Here is a 25,607-nt window from a genome sequence, read left to right on the forward strand (position 1 = left end):
TAGATACGTTAACTGACAGACCACTTTCATTTCTTTTTTGTTTTTTGTTTTTGAACAAATTAAACAGATGACCAGTTACATGAACGTTGATGTTTCTTATCCTTAACTCAATTGAAGGAATCTTTCTTTGCCAACACATTACACACAAATTTCCATCAGAACTTTACGCTAGTGATTTTTTTTTTTTTTTGTCAGTCATGGGGCTTGAACTCTGGGCCTGGACGCTGTCCCTCAGCTCTTCAGCTCAAGGCGAGCGCTCTACCACTTGAGCTACAGCGCCACTTCCTCCATCAGAACTTTAAAACAGTGAAGCATTCCCTTACTTCTGAGGGAAGTTTTTGAGTTCTTCAAGTATCTAAATTCCGTTCAAGATTTCAGGGAATGAAAGAAGTCAGGAAAAGGTAAAAATCCAGTGATCTGTTAAACCAGCCATTATAGATTGTCATAGGTAGAAGATAATTAATGTCACTGAATGCAATGAACATTGGCTGACAATAGGAGGTTAAGAGTAGGTGGGGGGGTAAGGGGGATGGGAGGATGTAGGGGGGTGGGGGGATGGGAAGGGATGGGAAGGGGAAACAAAGGAAGAGGCAACAATGCTTGATAAGAAATGTACTCATTATCTTGCCCATGTAATTGTAACCCCTCTGTATGGTATTTTCACAATTAAAAAAAAAAAAAAGCTTGGAGAATGCCAAATAGAGATGCACTGTTCTAAAGCATTCGGGGAAGCCTTTCTAGACTATTTTCTAAAGAGAAGTAATTGATGACATCACAATTTATTTTTCTTCTGACATTGCTTTCCATGATAGAACTTCAAACTCTTATGTTAGAGCTCTCTTCAATAAAGCATTTCTACATGATTAAATGTGATACCCAGTAAACTATAAGAAAAGCTTTTTTAAAGCATCTTTAAACCTGGAGAGATACGATGTAGTACATAGGTTTATCTTACCGTAAAGCTTTTGGGCCAAAATACATAAAAAGCTCTTTCCCCAAAGTTTCCACACCACTGTAAACATATCCATGAAACAGTCTCAAGAAATTCCAGCTGGAATCATTATTATTCAGTGCAGCAGCCTAGAAGAAAATACAACACACATAAACATACATTCACAGAAACTCTAAACAAATTATAATTTAATTCATAAACATATTTATATTATTTTATGTCCAGGTGCGTTCCAATGAGAAGAATAATCTCCAACAAGTCAAGTAATGAAAATCAGCTGTTTGCAGATATTTTGACAAATTACTATACAGTTATTTGAAAAAGAAAATGGCCAAAAATTGTAACGTGAGAAAAAAAAAGTAATTGGCAATCTGCATTTTTCCCCAGGACCATACAGTTCTGTGCATAGGGAAAGCAAACAGAAAAACAATGTGATTCCTATAGAACTAAAATCAGAATACATAGGTTTCTGTTTTAGAAGTGTAGTCAAGCTCCCTAAAAGAGTATTCAGATAAAAAAAAAAACACAGAAAATGATGGGCAAAATGGGGAGATCTGGGGGAAGAGCTTTCAGTGCATGGATGCACTTTGAAACAAGAAAGGAATGAAAGTTTGAAAACAAAGTAAATGTAGGTGAGAACCTTATGAAGCATCAAGGAAGACCATGAAGTTAACTTGTACCATACTGGCACTCAAGAATGAAAGCCCTTTAGTTTTCGTGGTCCTATGATCAGACACATGACAGACAAAGCTTGGGACTGCCTGAGGAAAGGAATCTGATAGGATCTGCCCTACTCCAACCACAATGTTCAAAATAAAAAATACATAAAGTCATTTTTTCCTTATTAGCCTGGTTAGAATTATATTGTTGAATACTTTAAGAAAATCAAGCTGGACGCCAGTGGCTCACACCTGTAATCCTAGCTACTTAGGAGGCTGAGATCTGAGGATCATGATTCAAAGCCAGTCTGGGCAGGAAACTCCATGAGACTCTTATCTCCAATAACCCACTAGAAAACTGGAAGCGGTCATGTGGCTCAAGCGGTAGAGTGTTTGCCTTGAGCTTAAGAACACAGGGACAGCGCCCAGGCCGAGTTCAAGCCCCACGACGGGCCAAAACCAAACCAAACCAAACAAAACAAAAACAACAAAGAAAATCAAGGAAATGATAAACATAAAAAAAATATATAAAATGCAGGTTCTTCTGTGAGAGAAGGAAAGGGATGGGATTTGGCTTAGATAATTCACAGTTTTCTTATTCTTCAATTGGGCATTATATACACTGGTGTGGTTTTTACTAATTATGCTTTTTTAATGTTATTTAATTTACATTCAAAATTAAGTATAAATTTAATACACATGATAATAATATTTTTCAGTGATTTACAAAAATGTGCATTCTAAATGCATAAGGAGATGTTCACTCCAACCTTTCCTTTTCTAAACTGATCCTTATTTTAAAAAAAGTATTTAATTCAAAGAGATAGTAAGGTGATTTAAAAAACAAACTGAGAACAGATATTCTTCTTCAACAGCAACCATTCAAGTTTGTAACGGCTATAGCCACTGCCTAAAATGCAGGTACTTTTAAATGACTTCACATTCTTCCTGTGCAAAGGAAGTTCAGAACATGAATCACAGGCTTAGAATGATGAATACAACATACAGAAGAGTAATCAAAAATAATATCTTTCCAGCACTACAGAAATCACAAGAACTTGTGGGAGATTATACTATCCAGAATCATAGGTTCATGTGTCACTATGTCCTTAGAATTTCGGCCACTAAATTCTCTCTCTTGGAAAAACTCAAAGGCCCATCAACAATGATCACATCCCTGTAAAACAGGTTTAAGAACTCAATGTGAAAACAAAAAAAAACAAAAACAAAACATACTTTCATATCAGCCTTGTTATAAAGGAAACTTAGGCAGCAAGAGTTTGGCTGCTTTAGCAAAGCAGCCTTTGAGGGGATGGTCAGGGACTTAGCCACACTTCAAGCCAAGTACACATTACAATAGCAGGTTCCAAAGTAGGTTTCCATAACCACCAATTAGTATGTAAAAAGTGTTTATACACCAGTTGGGACAGAGTTAGGATGCTGAGATATATATACAAAGCAGATCTGGATCTATTATGAATAACTTTTGCCTCCATATAGACAAGGTTTAATGTTTTTTGGCTCTCAGACTTACTATTGTTTTGAACTTTCATTTCCTTTTCAAGTTTAATGGCTCAGAGCTTGTTCTACCAGTCCAATGGCAATGGTCCCTTCTACTCACTCTCTCCTTTATATTATAAACCATGTAGAGGCTGGGTGATAAATTACCCCATTTGAAACACACACACACACACACACACCACAAATTTTCCTGTTTAGAAATTAATTAGCTACTAATGACATCCCTGTGATTTAATCTCTCATACACTTTTAATTTTTTATAAGTCAAATCCCAAACGCAAGATCTATCTGAAGAAAACCAAAGACATACAGTGGAAAAGACAAAAAAAACAAACAAGCAAAAAAGAGCCTCTTCAATAATTGATGTTGGGAAACCTGAGCATCCATATGCAGAAAACTAAAAGTAGATCACTGTTTGTCACCGTGTACTACTATCAATTCTAGTTAGATAAAGACCTCAACATCAGACCCCAAACTTTGAAATTACTAGAAGAGAGAATAGGAGAAACATTAGAACATATAGGTATAGATAGAAACTTCTTGAATAGAGTCCCAAGAGCATAACAGAAAGCAGAGAGAGACTTGAATAGTAGAACTACATCAAAATAAAAAGTTTCTGCACAGCTGAGGACAGTTACTAAACTAGAAAGAGAGCCAATAAACTTGGAGACAATCTTTACCAGCAGTATATCAGACAAAGGCCTAATACCCAATATATACAAGGAGCTCAAGAAACTAACCCTTCCCAAACCTAATAAACCAATCACTAATTAGGCAAAGGAGCTAAGCAGAAACTTCTCAGAAGAAGAGGTATGAATGCAAAGAAACACATGAGGAAATGATCATCCCTGGCCAAAAAGGAAATGCAAATCAAAACAACTCTGACATTCCATCTCAGTAAGAATAGTCAAAATTGTGAATTTGAACATCAAATGTTGGTGGGGATGTAGGAAAAAGGGAACCTACTGTACTGTTGGTGGGAATGTAAACTAATATAACCATTCTGGGCAGCTGTCTGGAGGTTCCTCAAAAAACTAAACAGAAACCTTCCCTACAACCCAGTCATACCACTCCTGGGCATCTACCCTAAACATCATGAGCCAGGATATGATAAAGACACCTGCACATCCATGTACTGTTGCTGTACTATTCACAATAATCACAATACGGAAACAGCCCAGATGTCCCACAATAGATGAATGGATCCAAAAAATGTGATACCTATACATGATGTTACATAGTCATTAGAATAAAATAATGTCATTTGCAGGGAAATGGATGGAACTAGAAAAATAAATCATGTTACGTGGAACAAGCCAATCTCAGAAAGACAAATGGCATATGTTTACTCTGATATAAGGAAGTTAGATCTAAGATACACTGAAATATGATAATTATACAGGATTTTAGATGTACAGAATGATACCAAAAGAGTGTATTTTTTGAAGAGAAACACAAAGGCACAATGCCTAAGTGCCTTTTCATATTTATATAAAGTAATATATATACTGAGATGAACTCCAAGGTATAAAAACAAGAGATCTCTTCTTTTCTTTCTTTCCATTTTTAGTTTTTAGTTTTTGATGAGGCTCTCTTCTTTACTTTACCTATGGTATATTCAAGTGAACATCTTTGGGTGGGTTGGGGGGAAGAGTCCAGAACTTGAGGGAAAAAGGGTAAAAAAGTGCAGCAGTGGAGTTCACTGGATTGATGAAAGTGAACTATACAACTTGTGGATAGAGACAGGAGAAAGAGACTGGGAGATAATGAAGGAACAGAAGATGCTGCTGCCTTGTGTAATTGTAGTCCCTCCATATATCACCTCTACGATAACAAAGTGAATTAATAATCTGTCTGATTTGTTAATAATTTTTCCATCAATTGCCACATGCTAAGACAATCTAAGGCCCTGAATCTGACTGCTTCATCCTTTCTTTTGAAATGAGTAAAAATAAATAAATAATAAAAAGTCCCTATTGTCTCATATAAACACTGCTCAATTAAGGGATGTGCTAAGAACTCTATATACTTAGAAAACACTGAGACAAAAAAGTAAAGCGCATTGTTAAGAGATAAACAAGTTTGTCTTTAGACTTGCAAGGATGAAAGGTCCATTAAAAAACATCAAGTAAGCAGACAATCTGAGTTGAATGTTTTGGAGAGATATCTACACTGAAGATGCCAAATTATCCAATAAGCAGCAGAGAAATTGTGTGTAAAGCTGTGATGTCAGATAAGATAAGCAATGGGGTACATGCAGATAAAGAGAAGGGACACAAGAACTGAGGTCTGAGACAGCATAGTTGCTCAGGAAGAGCCTGAAAGGGTGACTGTGAAGTCAGCTAGCAAGGCAGCAGCAAAACCAAGCCAATGTAACTTCCTAGAAGCAAATGACAAATGTATTTTGAGGAAGAGGGCATGCCAAGACTGTTGACACATCAAATAAGATGAAGACAGGCTTAAATACCCAATCCAGCAATGAAGCAGTAATTAGTGACAAGAGTCTAAGGGCAAAAGCCTGTTTGGAGTGGGCTAGAGAGGTAGAGAAGAGGACTCATTAGCAAAGGGGCAGTGTGAACACACAATGCTGCATGGAAGAAAGAAATGGAGGAAAGGGATAACCAGAGAGGCATGGCCCTATGTTGACAAGAAAGATTAAGTACAGAAGACAACATTAATCATACAGGGCAGAGAGAAGTACAGAAGTGCTTTTAATAGGCAAGAAGGAATAGTTAAAGAACACATGTAATTGTGGGTCTTGATAGAAACATGGGTAGTCCATTTACAGTCCCAGGAACGAATGCAGAGTACATGTTACCAATGAGCATGAGTAGTTTTGGTAAAAATTCTCTTGTACTCGATTCAATTTTCTTGAATAAAGTAGGAAACAAGTTCATCAAAAGAAAGAAATACAGATCCAAGTACTCTGGATCCTATCAAGTTATATACAGCATATAAATAATATTACTCCAGTCTCATCATATGGTCTCACATAAATCATGTTACTAGTTCCATCATAGAGAGTTCTACTAAGGCCTATCTATTTTAAAAATCATGGACATTTCACTGGATAATACTAAGTACTTTAGTTCACAGCTTTAAATCACATGAAAGTAGTTCTGGTTATGTTTACTTCCTTTTTTGACTTTCAGTTTTATCCAATGGGTTCTGAAAATCCAGCCATGTACTTGGGAATATTTTCTAGTCAGCAACAACAATCAAATGCTCCTTTATCAAAACGCTAAACTTTAACTTGGCAAAACAGTATCCATTTTCGTAGTAATTTGAGAACTAAATCCCAGGTAAAATTCATGTTATGTTTTTGCTATCACTTAATCTTAAACCACTAGATAATGAACAGTTCAAAAGTGGTCCATTGAGGAAAACAGGAAGAGAAAAAAACAAAAACAAAAACCTTTTTTGCCCTAATATTAAAAGCCCAGATCAACTAATAATGTCTAATAGGAAAAGATCCAGACCAAGCTTATCCAGGCTTTTTAATACTAGATTTTCCCCAGGAATTTCTAACTATGTGCTAAATGAGTCTGTGAGGATCAACCATAACACTGTGCAGAATTAAGTGGCCTGATGGGAAAGTTGATTCCATGCACACAGTATAAAAAAGCAAAACTCCATATGTCATCCTCTATATGACCAACACTGCCAGGTAAATTTCAACATTTTTTTTTTCCTTTCAGGAATAATCTCTTAAAGTATAGTTACTCTGGAGGAGCTATCTACACTTTCAGCCTATTGTCAGCTCTTAGAAATTGTAGAAAGCTGGAAATATGGAAAAATCTGACAATAACTTAAAAAAAAAAGAGGATGGTCCTTCAAACCTTTATGGTTAAGTGGGCCACTTATAAACCAGACAAAGAAGACAACATGCTCTTGTAAATAAATCCCATTGTACACATACATACTCTATAATTCTCACTGGTTTTAATGCTGCTTCAACTGCGGAGCTAAACAACTTTGAAGCTTTCTGCTCAACACACTGAGTGTAGTGTTTTCTAAACCCTGACTACACTGAATTATTTGCCTGTGATTTGCGTTTGTCTACCTGCATAGGTTCTTTGGGGGCAGTAACTCGTGTTTAGCCAGTATCCTCAAGATTTTACACAAATGTTGAGTAAATACTTGTAAGTTTGAACAAATCTCTCTTCCCTTATTTCTTATACCAAGTATGGCTTTATAGCATAGATTCACAGCATGCACCTACCATGGCCATCTTGCTTTACCTTTCTCAAGATTTCTTGGTCAAAAATTCTGCTCTACCTTGTATAATAATCTCTAATATTCCCTCTCTCTTATTTTCTAATTATCTCCAACGGGGTACATTTAAACACAAAGAGACAAAATTCCCATTTCTACCAAAACCCATATATAGGAAGGTTTAGAAAAATGTCAATGTATTCCAGTCTCAGAGACTAGTTATTGTTGATATTGTCATTTTTGACAGGTTTACCATTTAAATACTAGCTTTAAAAACATTTATCTTAATACTCCATTTTTGTTTGTATGGAAATTACACATACAGAGCATTTAGTTGTCCATAATATAGGGGCTTCATCCAAGTCAACTGATTTTTAGGGCATTATCTTTTCTAAAATAATAAGCTCCTCACAAATACTTTGAACAAAATGAACATTTCAACTGATGACTACCAAAAGTCCCTGCATATACTTTTCAGTATTAAAAAAATTCATTTTTAAAAGTAATTCTGGTATACCAGTAATGGTTTGTTCTATTTATTTTCTGCATTCACATTGGAATAAACCTAAGACATTCACTCATCCTGCTGCAGAATCTAGGGTTATAACCTCTTCCCATGAGTCTTTGTTGCTTAGACAGATTCAAATATTAATTTCCACAAGCCTATTATCTTTGCTATAACTATACACAGTTGCCCAATGTATACTTGACTTTCTCATGTTGACCCTAATAATTCTGTAACTGTATCATTTGAGCATTTCAACCTTTTTCCTTCCTCTGAAATAGAGATGAAAATCTTCACCACAATTTTAAGTATGATTGAGTAGGGTTCACCTTCCACTTTCAAGTGGCTTAATAACATGAAATCTTCAAAACAACATATATTTTCAGAGACAGCACATGATTTATCGCACTTATTATCATTTATCCTGCCTATCCACGGGTGAACTAGGAAGATGAACTTTTCAAGGCAGAATAAGACTTTTTCCATAGATAAATGTTTCGACTTTAGAGCTGTTACAGTTTCTGCCACAGAAAGAAGAAAATACCATATTTACTTTCATATTTTCTCCTCCTCTTTCCTCTCTTGCTCTTTCCCCGCTCTTAGAAAGAGGAAACTCAAATTAGAAGTCATCAATCAAGTGAAACTTTCAAATTTGAACTCTACCAATCAAGACTATCAAGATAACGGTCTCTAAGCTCTATAATAAAGGTCTACAGCTCTATATATGAAAATACGTGCTACAAAGTTGTAAGAGCAGAAACTTTAAATGCTTATCCAGAGACTAAATACTTTGTGCTTTTCTCCAGAGCATAAAATCGTTACACACCCTTCATGAGGGAATCAAATGCTCCTGAGATAAATGGGTCTGGTGAAAAAGCTCTGATCTAGAAAGAAAAAGTAGCAATCACAGGGATGTTTATTCTGCTACACACAAAGCTAAGGGTTTTATATGTCTTCTTACTTAATCAAATAAACTATGATGTGAGTATAAGCATCTCCAAAGGAGGAGTAACAAAGGAGTGGGAATTCTAAATCAAGATGACTCTATTTTTTTTTTTATAAATGAATGAATATGACATAAATAAATGAAAAATCACTTCTCTGAGTTTCTTGATAGGTGCCAATACTGTAATGCTTTCCTTGGCCGATATCTTTTGTTTCTTGATTCCATACAATGCTGGATGTTGATAATGCAATGACTGTGAATCACTAAAAACAAATCACTATCAATATCCTTAGAAGAAGTATATCATGCATGTTCTACATAATACTTAGAAAACTTCTCTGGAAAATGAAATCTTTGTAGATTAGCACTTTCTTCAAAATAATGGCAATATTAGAATACTGAGCAAGAGGGAAATAAAAGAAAAACTCAAAGTATGTGACTTCATTATTTCTATGCAGTAGGCATTTCTAAATGGCATGCCTAACCAAATATACATATACTTATGATGAGGATTCCAAACGAAATTTTAAATCCTTAATCTTAATGCTTTATTCAAAACTTTGCTTTTCTCCATCCAATGTACTTTTATTACATGCATTGTATGTTTGTGACACTAGCATACATAAAGAGAATAAAAGTAGCTATCATATCAAATACATGCATCCAATCTGAAGGAGTCATAAGAACAACCAGGAGATCATGTACAAAATGAGATGAATGCTTATAAACAGTTTCATATCCTGTTTATGAAAGGAGATTGAAAACATATGCAGATTACACACTGATTTCACTAAAATATTGTATCCACCCAACAATTAAAATTGGAGGACTGACTCTTCAAAGCTCATTAGCCAGACATGTTCATTTACATTCTGATACTGCTTCTTACCATAAGGTTCCACAAGCTCCAGCAGAATTTTATGCAAGGAGCTTACACAATTGTATAATTTTATGCTGACAAGACAGTAGATCAACACTTAAGAGAAATAATATGCTGCATACATGACTGTCAGACACTAAGAGATTCTGTGGCTAGGCTCTCTTCTTCAAAATGAGGATCAGTTGACACACAGGGTGGGAGGCATTAAGGTGTGTTTCCTATGAACTTGAAACTGACCTGAACACAAAGGAATTCTACCTGACCAACAGTAGCTACTGAGGTAAGGGTCCTTGTTGGTTTATGCAACTGATAATTTCAGGATTAAATCTTTTTTTTTTTAATTTTAAGTACTCGATTAATATTTATTTCAACCTCCTTTAAATATTTTTTTCACATTTACTGCACTATATGTAACATAGTATGCTGTTAGAGTGTTATTTTTTTACATGCTGCCTTGACAAAACAAATCATTTTAATACAGTGATAGAAACATTTAAGTAAATGTAATTCTGGGATATGAGATCACATGTTACAATATTGATTTGGAAGAAGCTGGTGAAACCTACCATGTGGTAATGGAATTTACTATGGATCCAACATCTCTCTCAAATGCAAAAGACTCTTACTATTTATAAGGGTTACAATAATTATTATTAGTTTAAAGGCTCAGAAAGCGAGGCCATCACAAAGTACTAAGAAGCTTGAAAAAAAAAAAAAGCAAGTGTCCATAGACCAACATTCATCATCCTAATAACAAAGACCCATTCTAGTTTTTTTTGTTGTTGTTGCTTTTTTTCTGGTCGGTCGTGGGCCTTGAAGTCTGGGCCTGAGTGCTGTCCCTCAGCTTTTCAGCTCAAGGCAAGCGCTCTACCACTTAAGCTACAGTGCCACTTCTAGTTTATTGGAGATGTGAAGGGTAAACAAAGGAGGAGGCTGCAACGCTTGATAAGAAATGTACGCATTATCCTGCCCATGTAATTGTAACCTCTCTGTACAGTATGTTCACAAAAAAAATAAAATTAAATAAAAAAAAAAAGAGTTTCAGGGACTTTCCTGCACAGGCTGGCAGGACTGCGATCCTCAGATCTCAGCCTCCTGAGTAGCTAGGATCACAGGGGTAAGCCACTGACGCCTGGCCCCACTCTAGTTTTTAATTACTCATTCTATTACGGTGTCACACATAATCGTCTGAAAAGCAGGGCTATTTATTGGTGAAATAGAGTTCATTGAGTATTGTCACTAAGGGATGTGTAACCATAACCCACCCTTCAAGGAAACATTTATATTAGGTCATCAGGTTCTGTTTCGTCCTAGGCAGACGTAGTCAAATCAAAGGTTGTATTTCTCTACCTAATGATCACATATAGTGCAATATGGTGATCCTATATAATGTGCTAGCAACTCTCTTGTATTACGTAAAGAGCTATCGCATAAGTCATGGTTCACTAGCATGTATCTTGGAGCATAGCCCTGGAGTGTGGCACAAAAAATCAAATCCTAGCTTAATCCTTTATCAATCATGTGATCTTAAGCTATGCATATTCCTTTTCTGTAACATCAACTAAGTTACTCCTTTATTATATATAACTACTCTTTCTCATGACTAAATGAGATAAAAATCACTTCATGCTCTGCCACCAGACATAATCACAACAAACTGGAAAAAAAAAAAAAAGTGCTCAAACCAAGTGCCAGCCACTCACACCTTTAGTCTTCCATACTCAAGGCTAGAACTGATAATAGAGGTTTGAAACTGGTCAAGGAAGACCAGTGTCAGAGACTCTAATCCTCAATTAACCAGCAAAAAGCTAGATGTGGAAGCATGATTCAAGCAGAAGAGCTTAGGCATGAGCAGAAAAAGCCAAACCTCAGGCCTGAGTTCAAGCCCCAATACTAGCACACATGCTCACACAAAGGAAATCCTCATACTATGTTTATCTAAATACCAACAAATTGATCACTTAAAACAATAGCCTGGATTCTTAGAGCAGGGACCTTATCTTACTTGTCTTTCTACCCCCACACGTATAAAGCCTAACATAATATTATTGTTGAAGAACACAAATTATGAGATCTACAAGGATAGTCCAAAAAAGCCATTGGTAAGCCCTGTAACATTCACTTCTGAAATACGATTTCTCTTCCCTGTCTTCATCTTCACTAGCAGCACCTGAGTGCCAGCTCCTCACATCAATCATGGCAGTTGTCTCCTGAGAGCAATATCTACCTCTGGCTTTTCTCCAATCTTCCTTTTCAAGATAAAGGAATCTTTGCAAAGTATGAACGAATCTGATCACACCTCAAGACTCTAAAGCTGCAAGAATAAATGCAAAGGTCTTAATCTGCTGTCAGGAGTGCTCTCTGTGGTCTGCTCTTTACATCTTGTATCAGCTTTCCTCCTCTCTTTTTCCCTTTACTCTTCCCACTGTGATTTCTTTCGGTATTTCACATTCTTGAAGTACTGAATTCCACAAGGAGAAATACCTGTTTTTACTACCCAGGTGCCTTGATAGTATTTAGTACTTTGTTGAGTGATTTTCATAAACAGTAAGTTCTTAAGAAACCATTCAGGTATACCTCAACCCTACCCTGTAATCATTTTGAAAAATGCAATAATTATAACAAAAACGCAAAATGCATATATGAAGATGTCACAAAAAATACAAAATAAAAGGACAACTGGAAGAAAACACAAAAGTGATTTTTTTTTTCCATTTTGAAAATACATTTTCTCAGCATTAAAGCTCATTTGTTTCAAGTTGAAAGCAGATGCTAATTGTATGATATTTTTTCTTCCCAGGACTAAAAGCAAGGAGGAGCTTTGCAGGAGAAATTGAAGTATAGCACAATATTGAATGCATCCCTGAAATACAATCATCTGACCACCTAAAGGCCTTTAAACGCATGATGGCTTAATCAGACTATTTTTAGTACAAGTTTCCAAGTTCTTGCTAAATGAATACCAACACCATCTGCAAGAAAGGCCTGAGTGGCAGGGAAGCTGTGCTACAAATTTACTTTAAAAAAGAAATACAAGCACTTAAGGCAACTAGAACTGAGTTTCTCTGACCCTTCATTAGATGGCAATATTAAGTTCAGAGGGAAGTTAATGCTAAACTTTCTACGTGCAGTTTTTAAACTACCTATTACTTGTCACATACTTAATCAACTGCAGAACGTTAGGCAAGCAAGAAGCTAGAATGTAATGTTCAAAACTTACTATCTTAAACCTGTGACGAAAGAAGTCAGAGGTTGCAGAGATCTGATCATGTTAACAGGGGAGAAAATAACATCTTTTGCTGTCTAATTAAGACGGTGGGTAAGGTGACTTGTGATAAAACACATTCAGCCAATTCTCATCTTGGGATCTGCCCGGGCATAGCCAGCCCATCTTGAGATCTGCCCAGGCATTGCCAGCCCATCTTGGGATCTGCCCGGGCATGGCCAGCCCATCTTGAGATCTGCCCGGGCATAGCCAGCCCATCTTCTGACTAGGGCCTACGCCTTCGCACCATAAAGTTTAGACACTGAGAAGCCCTAGGAAGCCAGCACCAAAGCAAATACATGGCACGATGGATCCTGAGAACCTGAGTATGTGTAATCGTTTTCGCCCTGCAGGCTCCAGGCCAGGTGGAGCAACTCACCTGGAAGGAGGCATCAGCCCCTGAGTCTGCGCGGGGCAACCCTGGCAGGCTCAGCAGAGCGCTTCCCCGCACGCCGGTTACCGCCTGGCCCGGGACAACTCGCGCCCGAATCTCCTCCCCATTCGCGGTACATCCCGGTCCTTCCACCATCTCTCAGAAATCCGCCCTATGTCCTACTAGTTGCAGACCAGACAGCAAAACTGCTACGCTACTCAACTTTCCCGCCCGCACAGAAAGGAAGTTCAAATCTCCCGCGCGCTAAGGCCCCTCCTAGCCCCTCTCCGGCCCCGCCCAGTCCCGCCCTGCACCGCCCACTCCCGCTCTGGCACCGCCCAAAACTCTTTCAGGCCCCGCCCCACACTCCCAGGTCCCTCCCACAGCCCCGCCCAGGTTTGGCTTTCGGCTCTCTGATCGAAGGGCCCTAGCTTCCCAAATAGCGCATGCGCAGTAGCTAAGGCGCCAAAGTCCTTTGGGTGGAGCCAGTGTCGACTGAGTGGAGTCAGATAAACCAAGCTCAGCTCTAAAGGCAGAGGAACTGGAGAGCTTCCAAACCTCAGTCCTTTGCTTTAATGCTTCACCTTTGTGTTCAAGCTCCTCAGACCTCGCAGGTTTTCTGATCTGATTTTCTTAGCTCTAGAATTGTTATTGTCACAGAGCTTCTGTAATCATGCACCCTATCCAAAGGTAACTAAGAAGAGAGGCTGCATTAAGGTTTTATAGACTGTTTGCTTGCCTTTTCTCCTTTAGGTTTAGCGTATTAGATAAAATGGTTTTCTATGCAAAATACACATTAGCGTCTCTATTAAATACCTCCTCATTTAAAAATAGCTAAAGGAACTCTGAGCAGAACCACAGACCCATCTTTTTGTTGTAGCATGTCCTGCTAGCTTTGTAAAAAGTAAGGCTGTATGTAAATTTGAGGGCAATGCAGTACATAGCTTTTCAAGCTTACTTGTAATCCTAAGAAAAGACAGACACATATACATATAAGTTTATGATGCTAAGTGACTCCATACAGTTTTATTTGAAAAATAGCACACATTAAAGCAATGCCAATTGGTAATTGATTTTATAAATCATAGCACTGTTCTGTAGTTAAGCCAAAATATGTGTATGTGTGTATATGGGTAAGTCAGAAGAATATGTGTGTGAGCATACACACTAGAGTCTTAATCATTAATTACTTAATTCTTGGTGGAGAACAAGTAGTGGCCAAAGTTAGCCAGATCAAGTTCACAAAAACTTGTACTTTACTCCTTTGTTCAATTTTTGCTTACTTTTCAAAGTCATGCTGTTAAATAGGAAAGAATTGTCCATAAACTCTAATTCAGTTATAATCATTTCCCTGTGATAGAGGAAAGTTCTAGATAGCTTTTTCATCCTTACTTTTGCATTATTTTGTTTATCAAATTACCTCATTTTCTATAAACTTTCATAATTTGTCGATCAGTATTTGGCAATTGTCTAGGTGTATAATTTGTCAAAAGGTTACAGAGTAGATGCTTGGCTAGAAGAAGCTATCTAAAGAGTTGACTCTGGTTAGAAAGACACTTCTGAGATGTTCACTTGCATAGTCAACAGCTTGAGGTATCAGTTCTCTTCTAAAAGATGTGTCTATAGAACTGTGTTGCTCTTCTCATGATGTAGCAGTTGACAGAGAACTGGAATGAACCTGGAATCTCCTTGGAATGCCTCTTAGCACACAACTGCCACTTTTCCACATGACCATTTGCCACCCTGCCATGTGATAGTATCTGGCACAGAATGAGGTGTGGCCCTTTGATAGAAACAAAATATGAAGTTACCAGCCTAAAGTTAATTATTATATCAACCCAAAATCAGTTAAGATACTTTCCTATAAATACTAAAATTTTTCCAACTTTTAAGACTTTCAGAAATTTTCTAGATAGAGACAGAATTGATATTGTGTATTATGTAGTTGGTCCTTCTGAGAACACATCAAAGCAATGTATGCGGGAGTTACTTGCATTGATACTGCTTCAGAGCATAACAGGAATGTAAATGTCAAGCTCATCTTTATATTTTCAAAGCCCCTAGGATTTTCTATTAGACATTTGACAATTGGAAAAAACAAATGAAAAAAAATCATAAACTTGCAATACTTATTTACAATTCATTTGCTTATTGATCTGAAATCTGGATTTACTCTATCTACTAAGGTAAACCCAAAATTCCATTTAGTTTATGAGAGGAAGTGAAGAGATATGGTTTGGATTCATCTTTGTTTATTCTTCAGTTGGGATAGTTGTTGATGGTATGTGGGTAGAATTTCCTGTGTGATGTCAAGTTCATAACATTCTGTACAAAATTTCTAATTCCTCTAATAATTACCCTAGATTCTTTGTGCTTCCATGCGCCAAGGCAAAGCTTAAAGTGTTCTGCAAATACTCTGTTTTCATACTTCACAGTAATCCTCTGAGGTTATACTCATTAATGTCAGTCTCATTTTACAAATGAAGGAACCAAAGCACACACTGAGGAAGGAACTAAGGAAAACCACTCACTCAAAGACACAGACTTGGGATTTAACCAAGCTAGTTGTACTCTTAGCCAAATATTTTCAGCAACGTTAATTATGTTACACTGGCTCACAACCAACTATCTTTAGTAACAACTTACAAACAGTGATTTAGAGAAGGGGAAAAACAGAACTTTTAGTCAGCCTGAGATGGGAATTAAGGACAATTTTAAAACTTCCTTCAGCATATTTTGTTTTGACATATTTTGGATTGTGAAACTTTGTGGATGTGAGATATTTTTTTCTTTAGCTGGAATGATTTTTTTTAAAAAATACCACAGGAGGAATTTCTTTAATTTCTCCAAATATATATATATATATATATATATATATATATATATAACCTGAATATATTTCACAACTACAGAGATAACATCTATGCTCCTTCTAAGCTCTCTTACTTTGAGCTATGAATGGAGAAAACTATCATCAGTGAACATCAGATGCGGGCGTTTTGGGTGATATTAACTAGTTTTCAGATTCTAACCATTAAGGGGAACTTAACATTAGATCACCAGAATGATATTCAAATGCACAGTAACAGAAACTAATTGGACACTTTCATTGTTTGGAATATATTCTGAATGTCAGAATATATTCCAAACAATGACAAATTCCTTGTGCGTTGTTACATTAATCAAGGTTGGAATGTGCCAGGTGACAGGTGTCAACCTGCAAAGTCAAAACTAAAATGGGAAAAGAAGCAGCCAGACATTCTTAGTACAAGAAACTATGACTCTCAGCCTTTCCAAAGTGCTGTGAAATCTATGACTGATACTTGTTTTCATTCTAGTTTTGTGTTCCCAAATTCTTATGAGGCTGATATATTTCTGATATGGTTAAACAAATTACCAAGTAAAGAAAAGTAACTTCCTAGTATGAATCTAAATTTGGGGACAAATAATAACTAAATAATAATTACATGCAAAAGAACCAAAATAATCTCTCTCTGAGGGGTTATCTCGGAGATGGAAGAGAATGGGAAAATTAATTTCCTTTGTGTTTTGAAATACAAAAAAAAAGATATTTTCTGCTAATGTCTTGGAGCAACATTTTTCATCTATTGCAGCCACTGGCATGTGTATTCAAGTTAGGCAAGACAATTATGAATAATTAATATGATTAATTTGATATGCTAAGAGGTGTTGATATTATTTTGAAAGTAATGGGGTATGAATAAAGCAATCTATGCAGGAGAGTCACATGACTCAATTTGTTTTGTATTGTTTTGTTTTGTTTTTTGTTCTTTGTTTTGAAAGCATTCCTCAGAATTATGAAGCAAACTTTCAGATTGGGATCAGTTTTGATCCTCCTCTGACCCTTGGTCACACCTGGAAGAAAAAATGATGTTAAATTACATCTAATGGATAGAAGGCAACTATGCTGTTAAATGTCCCACAATGCACTGGACTAGCTACTATAACAGAGAATTATCCCTCCAAAAGTCTACACTGTGTGAAATTCAAAAAACTGTATGTAAAGCTAATATTGACACTATGTCAAAAACGTTTAGATTCTATTTTCTGGAGCCTCTAACCTTCCCTTGCATGATAAAAGGGACACTTCAATTATGGTTAAATGAAGACTTTTGTGTATTTGTTTCCTTTGGCATTACTGTTTTATTTGCCAACTATTTTAAAAGATGTCCTTCTCCATAAGTCTTGTCTGATTATTAATGCAAGGAATTAAAAAAAAAACTACACAAGTACAGGGTACACTTTTTGTATGTGTGGGACAAATTGAAAGACAAAAAGGTATCAAATCTTAGAAAATAATTATTAGATTTTGATCTTAAAAATTAGATTTCTAGGCTAAATTTGTTCTAGTCAGAAGATCCATGAAAGTAATTATTCTTTAAAATGAGAATTTCCACTACAGACAGAGGAACAACTCTTATCTGACTTGATTGAGACTGAAATGAGGGAAGGGTTTAGTGAGAAGTTTCCATTAAGAAACAAAAGCTGAAGAACAGAAATCTCACTAGCTTTCAGCTTGCATTTCAGCCAGGGAATTAAATCACTTCAGATTGAAGACCAAAAGTACAAGCATACAACTGGAATTATTGTCTATGAAATCTATTTACAGGTCAACCTGTCATTTTTAAAGATCGCCAGTTTGTATACCCAATTGCTAAAATGAATAGCTGGGTAACTCTGAAGGCATAATCAATCTGGGTGCTTATCTGATAGCTATCAAGGCACAGAGTAGGAAGGAAAAAACTAGGGGAAAGCACAGAAACTTTATCAACTTTCACATGCTACAAAGAAACGTTCTTTTTTTTTAATTTTTATTTTTTTATTGTGAACATACTGTACAGAGGGGTTACAATTACATGGGCAAGATAATGAGTACATTTCTTATCAAGCATTGCAGCCTCCTCCTTTGTTTACCCTTCACATCCCTTCCCAGCCTCCCCCACCCCCCCCCCACCAAATCCCGTCCCCGCACCCAACCCTCCCCCCCCCACCAAAGTTCGTTTTCGACATGACAACTTGTACTTCTCGTTGTTGCAACGGGTCCATCTGTATCCTTATTTAAACGACTTGTTTTTCCCCTTCCCCTCCACAAATTATACCGACATCAAATATAGTGAAAGCAGGGGTTATACTGTGGGGGAGGGACGTACAAAGCAACAAAGAAATAATCTTATAAATGCGTTAGAAACAAAGGCATGAAAGAAAAAAAATTTAAATACATATCTAAGGGTTCATTTTCCTAACATCACATTATCTGACCTTTTCTGCTTGACTCATACATATACTAGATATTGCAAATAAGGGAAACCATGGGACCTATGTTTCTTTGGGCTTGGCTTACTTCACTTAATATAATTTTTTCCAAGCCTTTTCATTTCCTAACAAATGGGGCAATGTCATTCTTTCTGATGGAGGCATAGAATTCCATTGTGTATATATACCACATTTTCTTGATCCATTCATCTACTGAGGGGCATCTGGGTTGGTTCCATATCTTAGCTATGGTAAATAATGCTGCAATAAACATAGTTGTGCTGGTAGCTTTAGTGTGGTCTTGTTTGTAAACATTTGGATAAATGCCCAAAAGTGGGATTGCTGGGTCATAGGGGAGTTCTATGTGAAGTCTTTTGAGGAACCTCCATACTGCTTTCCAAAGTGGTTGAACAAGTTTACACTCCCACCAACAATGAAGTAAGGTTCCCTTCTGTTCACATCCCCTCCAGCATCTGTTGTTGTTAGAGTTCTTGATTATAGCCATTCTAACTGGGGTGAGGTGGTTTCTCAATGTTGTTTTGATTTGCATTTCTTTTATGGCTAGGGAGGTTGAGCATTTCTTTATGTGTCTATTGGCCATCCTTCTTTCTTCTTCAGAGAAGTTTCTAAGTCTTTAGCCCACTTATTTATTGGGCAGAAAGAAAAGTTCTTGTGTCAAAGAATGAACCTGGAGTTTTAAAAACAGAAATGCTTAAATTATGTCATTATAGCATATTGTCTACTCTGTACACATTCCAAACTCAGCTTGATTGTATTGAGGCAGGATCTGAACCAAGGAAACTCTGAAATGACAGCAACAGATAGACAACGCTAGGATGAAATAATCAAAGGTGGATGAAATCTAAGCCAAACAATACTCCATCCTGGTTTGACAGACTGGCTAGAAGCAGATTGTATCATTAACTAAAAGTTAGATCTAAACATATAGTGAGCTTCCTTATAATAGTTTGACATGCTCTAAATGTCACAATCACATTCATAAACGAGGAGTTAATTTCTCAGTTACATGTATACTTATCACTACCTATGTAGTAGCACAAGGAGAAATCTCAAGAAGCACTTGATTCAAATCTATGTCATTTAATGTCTTAGTGGACCGAAAATGGTTATCATATAGTATATTATATATTCCCAACAATACAAGGGTCCAATTCAGCAGCCAAATAAAACATCAGACTATAAGCAGGCAATTTTCATCAGCTGCCAATGTCAACAAAAACCTCAATCACAGGTAATTTTTGGATATTGATACCCAGTAAAATAAACATTTTGAAATTATTTGTCTAATGTAGACCATGGTTTGAATTTCTTGGCATTTCTTATCACATTATTACTGACTAGCACCCAGTTTGAACTAGTGCTTAAACAACAGTGTCTTATTTCTTTCCCATTATTAATCTCTTAGGCTTGAATAGTTTATCAGATTCAAACTTGTCTAGTATTTAAGAAATTGGAGTTTTCTGATAATTTGCTGAATATTAACAGCTGTATTTTTTTTGTTGTGCTGCTGACTTCATTTGTGAAGCTATTGGGAAATAGTAAGAGGTAGGTCTGTGTGTGTGTGTGTGTGTGTGTGTGTGTGTGTGTGTGTGTGTGTGTGTGTTGTGTGTGTGTGTATCCTGTATATACACACACACAGTGTGCATGTAGATAAAACATGCTTCAGAATCCTTCAGGGAAAATAACTTGCCTTTGAAAAATATTCTAATTTAGATTAACAAAGCTGAGAAACCCTGAATCCCATTCACATATTAACTCTCAACTAGAATACCCAGACCCATATTCTAAATGCCAACCGGAATTACTGTCTATCTTAAATGTGGAAGTTTGTCTCAGTAGACATTTATGTGACAGCTTGATTATAAATGGTTTTGATTAATTCCTGAGCACATTTCATGTTAGAACTTGCTTCTGAGGTTGAGTGCTAATGTGAAAGAGATTAGCCCTGTACGTAAGGAATTCAAAATTTCTTACAAGAAAAGGGGTAAGGATAACATCAACTTAGATAGAAAAGGGCAAAGCAGTTACAGAAACACATTTTCTAGGATTCCAGGTATGAAAATAATTTCACCTTGGTAATGTCTTTGAAACGCCGTAGGAAGTTGAATTGTTTCATAGAAGGGCAGTCAACAATCTTCCTCAGGATAGCTTCAACTTCATGTTTCATTTTAGAAAAAATGGTGATATTTCAAAGAGAGAAAAGCACTAGTTGGAAGGATTTCTGATTACCAAAATGATGTATAATGGGGGGACCAACACATTTGAGTGATTACGCAGACACTTTTAAAGTTTATTCATTATAGCAAGTTTCTAAGGCAGAAGTTTGAATGTGACTATTGTGGAACTTTTGGACTTCCTAAAACTCTTTCTTGCTTTTGGTTAGAGGTTAACATCAATTGACTGAGATGCACAAATATGGATGGTTTGAATAGAGAAAGCTTGCTTCTGCCTATCATAGATTAAATAGTTTCTCTTATTGTCAGAATTGTTTTATTGTTTGCAGGAGAAAGGAAGTCAACAACATTGTTGTCAGTCATAGGATGCAGGTCATCATTGTCACAAGGCATCCTCTTATTGTATCTTGTTTCATCACCACCAATTGTGGTAGCTTTTTCACAGGTTGTTAACTCATTGGTTTCATGTACATACCAAGCCTGTCTGGGAATATTTTCAGGCATCTGAGGAGAAGCATAGATGCCGGCCCCATCATGGACTTGTGTACATATGATCCTATAATGAACCTTTATTCCTGGTCCCTCAAAATTTACATTACTATTGTGACTCAAGATAAATTTATGTTTTTATGAAAAAAACTCTAGATTGATTGACTTTCAAGTCCCTCCTGTGCTATGGGGAGGGCCAGATCAAATGATTTTTCTGACTTTACGTGGTTTACAGGACAGATGTTTCATAATCCTAACCTAGATCCAAAAGTCTCTGGCTTTTAAACTCTCTAGCCATAAGTCTTGTCATCTTCAAGCATCAGCGTCCAGAGATAATGAGTCCTGGTCATAAGTCTTAAGTACTCAAAAGTCTTAGGGCTGCCAACATAGTTGAGCAGCTCTTTTAAATTAGATAGTCTTATTTTTCTTAATTTTAACATTAGTGTTATTAGACTATAATAAATTGCATCAAACATATACTTTCTCTTTCTCTCTCTGTCTCTTTGTCTCTCTGTCTCTTTGTCTGTGTGTGTGTGTGTGTGTGTGTGTGTGTGTGTACCCTGGGGCTTGAACTCAGGTCCTGTGCTCTGTTCCTAAACTTTTTTTTTTTTTTTGCTCAAGACTATCACTCTACTACGTAAGCCACAGCTCCACAATTACTTCTGGTTCAGGGAAGATGAGCATCTCATGGATTTTCTTGCCCACTATTGCTACAAACCACTATTGTCAGATCACTTCCTTCTTAGTAGCTAAGATTACAGGCATTTGCCACTGGTACTCTGCTCATACTTTACTTTTTAACCCTCCAAGTGTTAGAGTAAAGGTTAAGGAAGCAAATTTTTATTGTCTAATTTCAGAATTTATTTGCTGATTTTGACCTTCTTTAATCTAGTCCATGCTTTGTTTGGAATACCCTGTGGAGTTATTCTACTTCCACTTTGAAACGAGAAAACACCCTTCCTTCAATGGTTTAAGATATATGAACACATTCTTTAGGTTAGCCTTTTCCAAGTTATATTTCATAGACTTTTATTTGAAATCACTGTTCCAAGAAAAATGAATTTTTAGGAAACATTGGGTTCAAGAAAGATAAAAGTTAATATCCTTGACTTGGTCAAGGGTCTTCATTAGCTATTGCTCATTATGGACCTCCAAAGGGGATGTACAGAACAATTGTTTCCCAACTCTCTTTGATCACTGAAACTATTTCAAGAAACACGCTCTGGAATTGTTATTTTAGATTCATCAGCATGAAATCTTTTGATTATTTTGCAAAGTTGGCAGAAATTTTGCCTAATTTTGAAAAGCTCTTAGTGTGCCCTTTCCTGTATTTATTAGCTAAGACATCACCTTGCTTCGGCTGCCTTGGATGTTCTTTATGCTTAGCTAAGTAAGACAAAGAGAAATTAAGGTTGTAGATGAAACGATAGCATCGTCAATGAAAACGAGCCTGAAGCTTTAGTGGCTCAGCCTGGTTTAAATAGTTAATGGTTGAGCAGGCAGAGATTAGACTGGCCAAGAAATCAGCAGAGTAAAGGCTAAAAGAGGATGCCAACCATCAGTACTGACTTTTCCAGGAAAAAAGTCAAGGCAAGGCAAGACAGGTAAGTAAGTTTGGATTGGAGGGTAATAAAATAGAATTTCAAGCATTATAATCTCTTGTGGAATTTGAGTCTCTGCAATTCTCAGTAGAAGATCTTATTCTTTTTTTTTTTTTTTTTTGCAGTCATGGGCCTTGAACTCTGGGCCTGGGTTCTGTCCCTCAGCTCTTCAGCTCAAGGCTAGTGCTCTACCACGTGAGCCAATGTACCACTTCCAGTTTTCTGGTGGTTTATTGGAGATGAGTCTCACTATTTTTTGGTTGGTTGTTTTTGCTTTTTGTTGTTGTGGTGGTTGTTGTCTTGGCACAGCTGGTGTCTGAACTCAGGACTTAGATTTTTCTAGGAAAGCTCTTTACCGCTTACCCACACCTCTATCTATTTTTGTTTTTATTTTTCCAGATAGAGTCTCTTGTTTTTACCTGGAACTGGTGTCCAACCAGGATCCTCCTACCTATATTTCCCATGTAGAGCTGAAATCACAGGCATACACAATCAGTCACACCTGCCTTATTTGTCCAGATAAGGTCTTGCTAACTTTTTCTCTAATTTGTTCATTCAATCTCCAATCTCCCAATCTCCATTTCCAACATAGGTAGGATTACAAGAGTGAGGCACCACACACAGCCAACTTTTCTCTTTTAAAGCAGGATGATTGCTCTATCTATCCCATTCCCACACTAGGCCAAAAGAAAAGAAGAGGTAGAGAATACTAACAAATACAATCCCCAGATATATCTGTATCTTATTGGCCACATCTGCATGCATACATTTGTTTAGCTGCAAAAGATGTGAGGAAGTGAATATATTTACACATTAAGCTGGGATACTGACAATCACAAAATTAAGGAATTCTGTGAGTAAGGGAGAATGGAAGAAGAGCCATTAATTAATTAATTAATTTGTTGGTCATGGGGTTTGAACTCAGGGCCTGAGCACTGTCCCAGAGCTCTTTCACTTAAGGCTAGCACTCTCCCACTTTGAGCCACAGCACCAATTACAGTTTTATGGCAGTTACTTGAAGATAAGAGTCTCAGGGACTTTCTTGCCCAGGCTGACTTCCAACTGTGATCCTCAGAGCTCAGTTTCCTGAGTAGCTAGAATGACAGGCATGAGCCACAGGCACCCAGCTTAGGAACAAATATTTCTCAGAACTTCTTTAAAAAAAATACCATATGCCCACAGTAGAAAGAATAGAATATACAGAGAAATGTCTCTCAATTCATTTTATTCCATTTATTTATTTAATCATTTCCCTCTTTCTTCTGGTCAAATTTTATTTGATAAGAGATTCTTTCTTGGCCTTACCTCAAATAGTTAAAACAACTTACAAGCTATGTCGTTATGTTCAAGATTTCCGACAGACATACCTTGCAGGAAACATTTTTTTCCCTAGGAGAACTTAATATTCCTAAGAATCTTTAAGCAAAAAAAAATTTAAATAAGGTTTCTGGAGAGAAATTGAAAATGGTTTTGTGACAGATCGTCAAGCTTTTTATTTGGGTCACAAAACAGGCTATTTCCTGTCTTCTCAAAGCCCTACACTTTTCAAATCACTACCCTATAACCTGGGGGGTGGAAACATAACTCTGCCAACACCACAAAGGCAAACAGCCTTCCCTCCTCCCAAGTTCATGGCTTCTTCTTAATGGCTCTAGACACTGATTGCAGGGCCTGGTCCTATTCATCACTGTCATAATCACCACGGATTATATTTTTGAGTGCCCACAGGGGGCAGAGCACCAGACTCTGCATAATGTTTGCTGTCCTATTTCTGCTTCTGAATTATGAGATGTTTTGTTCCCACTGAGCTTATCTCTGATTGCAAGCAATACTGTCTGCTTCTGTCAACCATCGAAACCTAAAAGCTTTTCATACTGTTGATATTCCCTGAAGGAATATGGTAAAAAAAAAAAAAAGTGATATTGTTACTTTCTGACTAAATTTTTAAAATCATTACAACATTTACTGACCATACTTATTAAAACCTTCTATTTTCATATTCATGTCATAGCTCTGCAATGACATGGCTAAATTCAAATCTTGCCATAACCTTCAGGACTTGGGGGGAGGGGTATCAGAGCTCATATTTATCAGTCCTAAGAATAGAACTAAATGCTTTCAATTAAATTCCTAAGTTACCGCTCTGGAGAAACAATTTAGTTACACAGAGACTGATTCTAACAGATAATAGGTTAATTGCTCAAAGTTACACAGTTGGTAGAAGATCAAAAGTGAACTTGAACGTGGGTGGTGACTTACCCACCTTTCAACTATAGCATGTTATTCTTTGGAGAAGTTTATACTATTTCACAATGAGGTCAAAACCCCCACATCTCATTAAGGGACTCAGTTAAACAAAAAGTATTCTCAAAGTACTCACCTTTTCTTGACAGTGGCTATTGTGCGAGAAGAATTAGGTGCTTTCACACGGTAAATGATGGTACTTAAAAAGTAAAACAGAATTTCAGAGTAAAGTATATAATTTCCTTCAAGGTTCTTAATATCTACATTCTTTTAATAACATGGGACTAAAATCACATTCTACTCTTGTTCACTATAGCTTATTTCCCTTGAATATATTTACATCTTCATTGTGCTTACTTCCTTCACTAGTGAGTCTTCCATCATAGTAATGGTTTTTCCAATAGTTCATCCTGGCTTCTAAAGTCTTCTTTGTTTTAGTAGCAGTTTCTAGTGTAATACTATATTTGACACATGCCTTCCTAGATTCT

The 25,607-nt window shown here is 36.7% G+C and overlaps 1 protein-coding gene across 1 annotated transcript in view; it reads right to left on the reverse strand.

Moving 5' to 3' along the window:
• The window catches only part of Neil3 (nei like DNA glycosylase 3), a 41,410-nt gene extending 27,872 nt beyond the window's left edge, over positions 1 to 13,538 (reverse strand). Inside the window, exons 1-2 of the mRNA XM_042701161.1 lie at positions 13,323 to 13,538; positions 956 to 1,080 (exon numbers count right to left, since the gene is read on the reverse strand). Coding sequence (XP_042557095.1) covers positions 956 to 1,080; positions 13,323 to 13,472 — 275 coding nt within the window. The 5' untranslated portion in view covers positions 13,473 to 13,538. The remainder of the gene's footprint in view (positions 1 to 955; positions 1,081 to 13,322) is intronic.
• Positions 13,539 to 25,607: the final 12,069 nt, after the last annotated feature.

This window comes from Dipodomys spectabilis, unplaced genomic scaffold, assembly GCF_019054845.1.
Source record: "Dipodomys spectabilis isolate Male_0828 unplaced genomic scaffold, ASM1905484v1 ptg000009l, whole genome shotgun sequence".
In the NCBI taxonomy this organism is placed as follows: Eukaryota; Metazoa; Chordata; class Mammalia; order Rodentia; family Heteromyidae; genus Dipodomys; species Dipodomys spectabilis.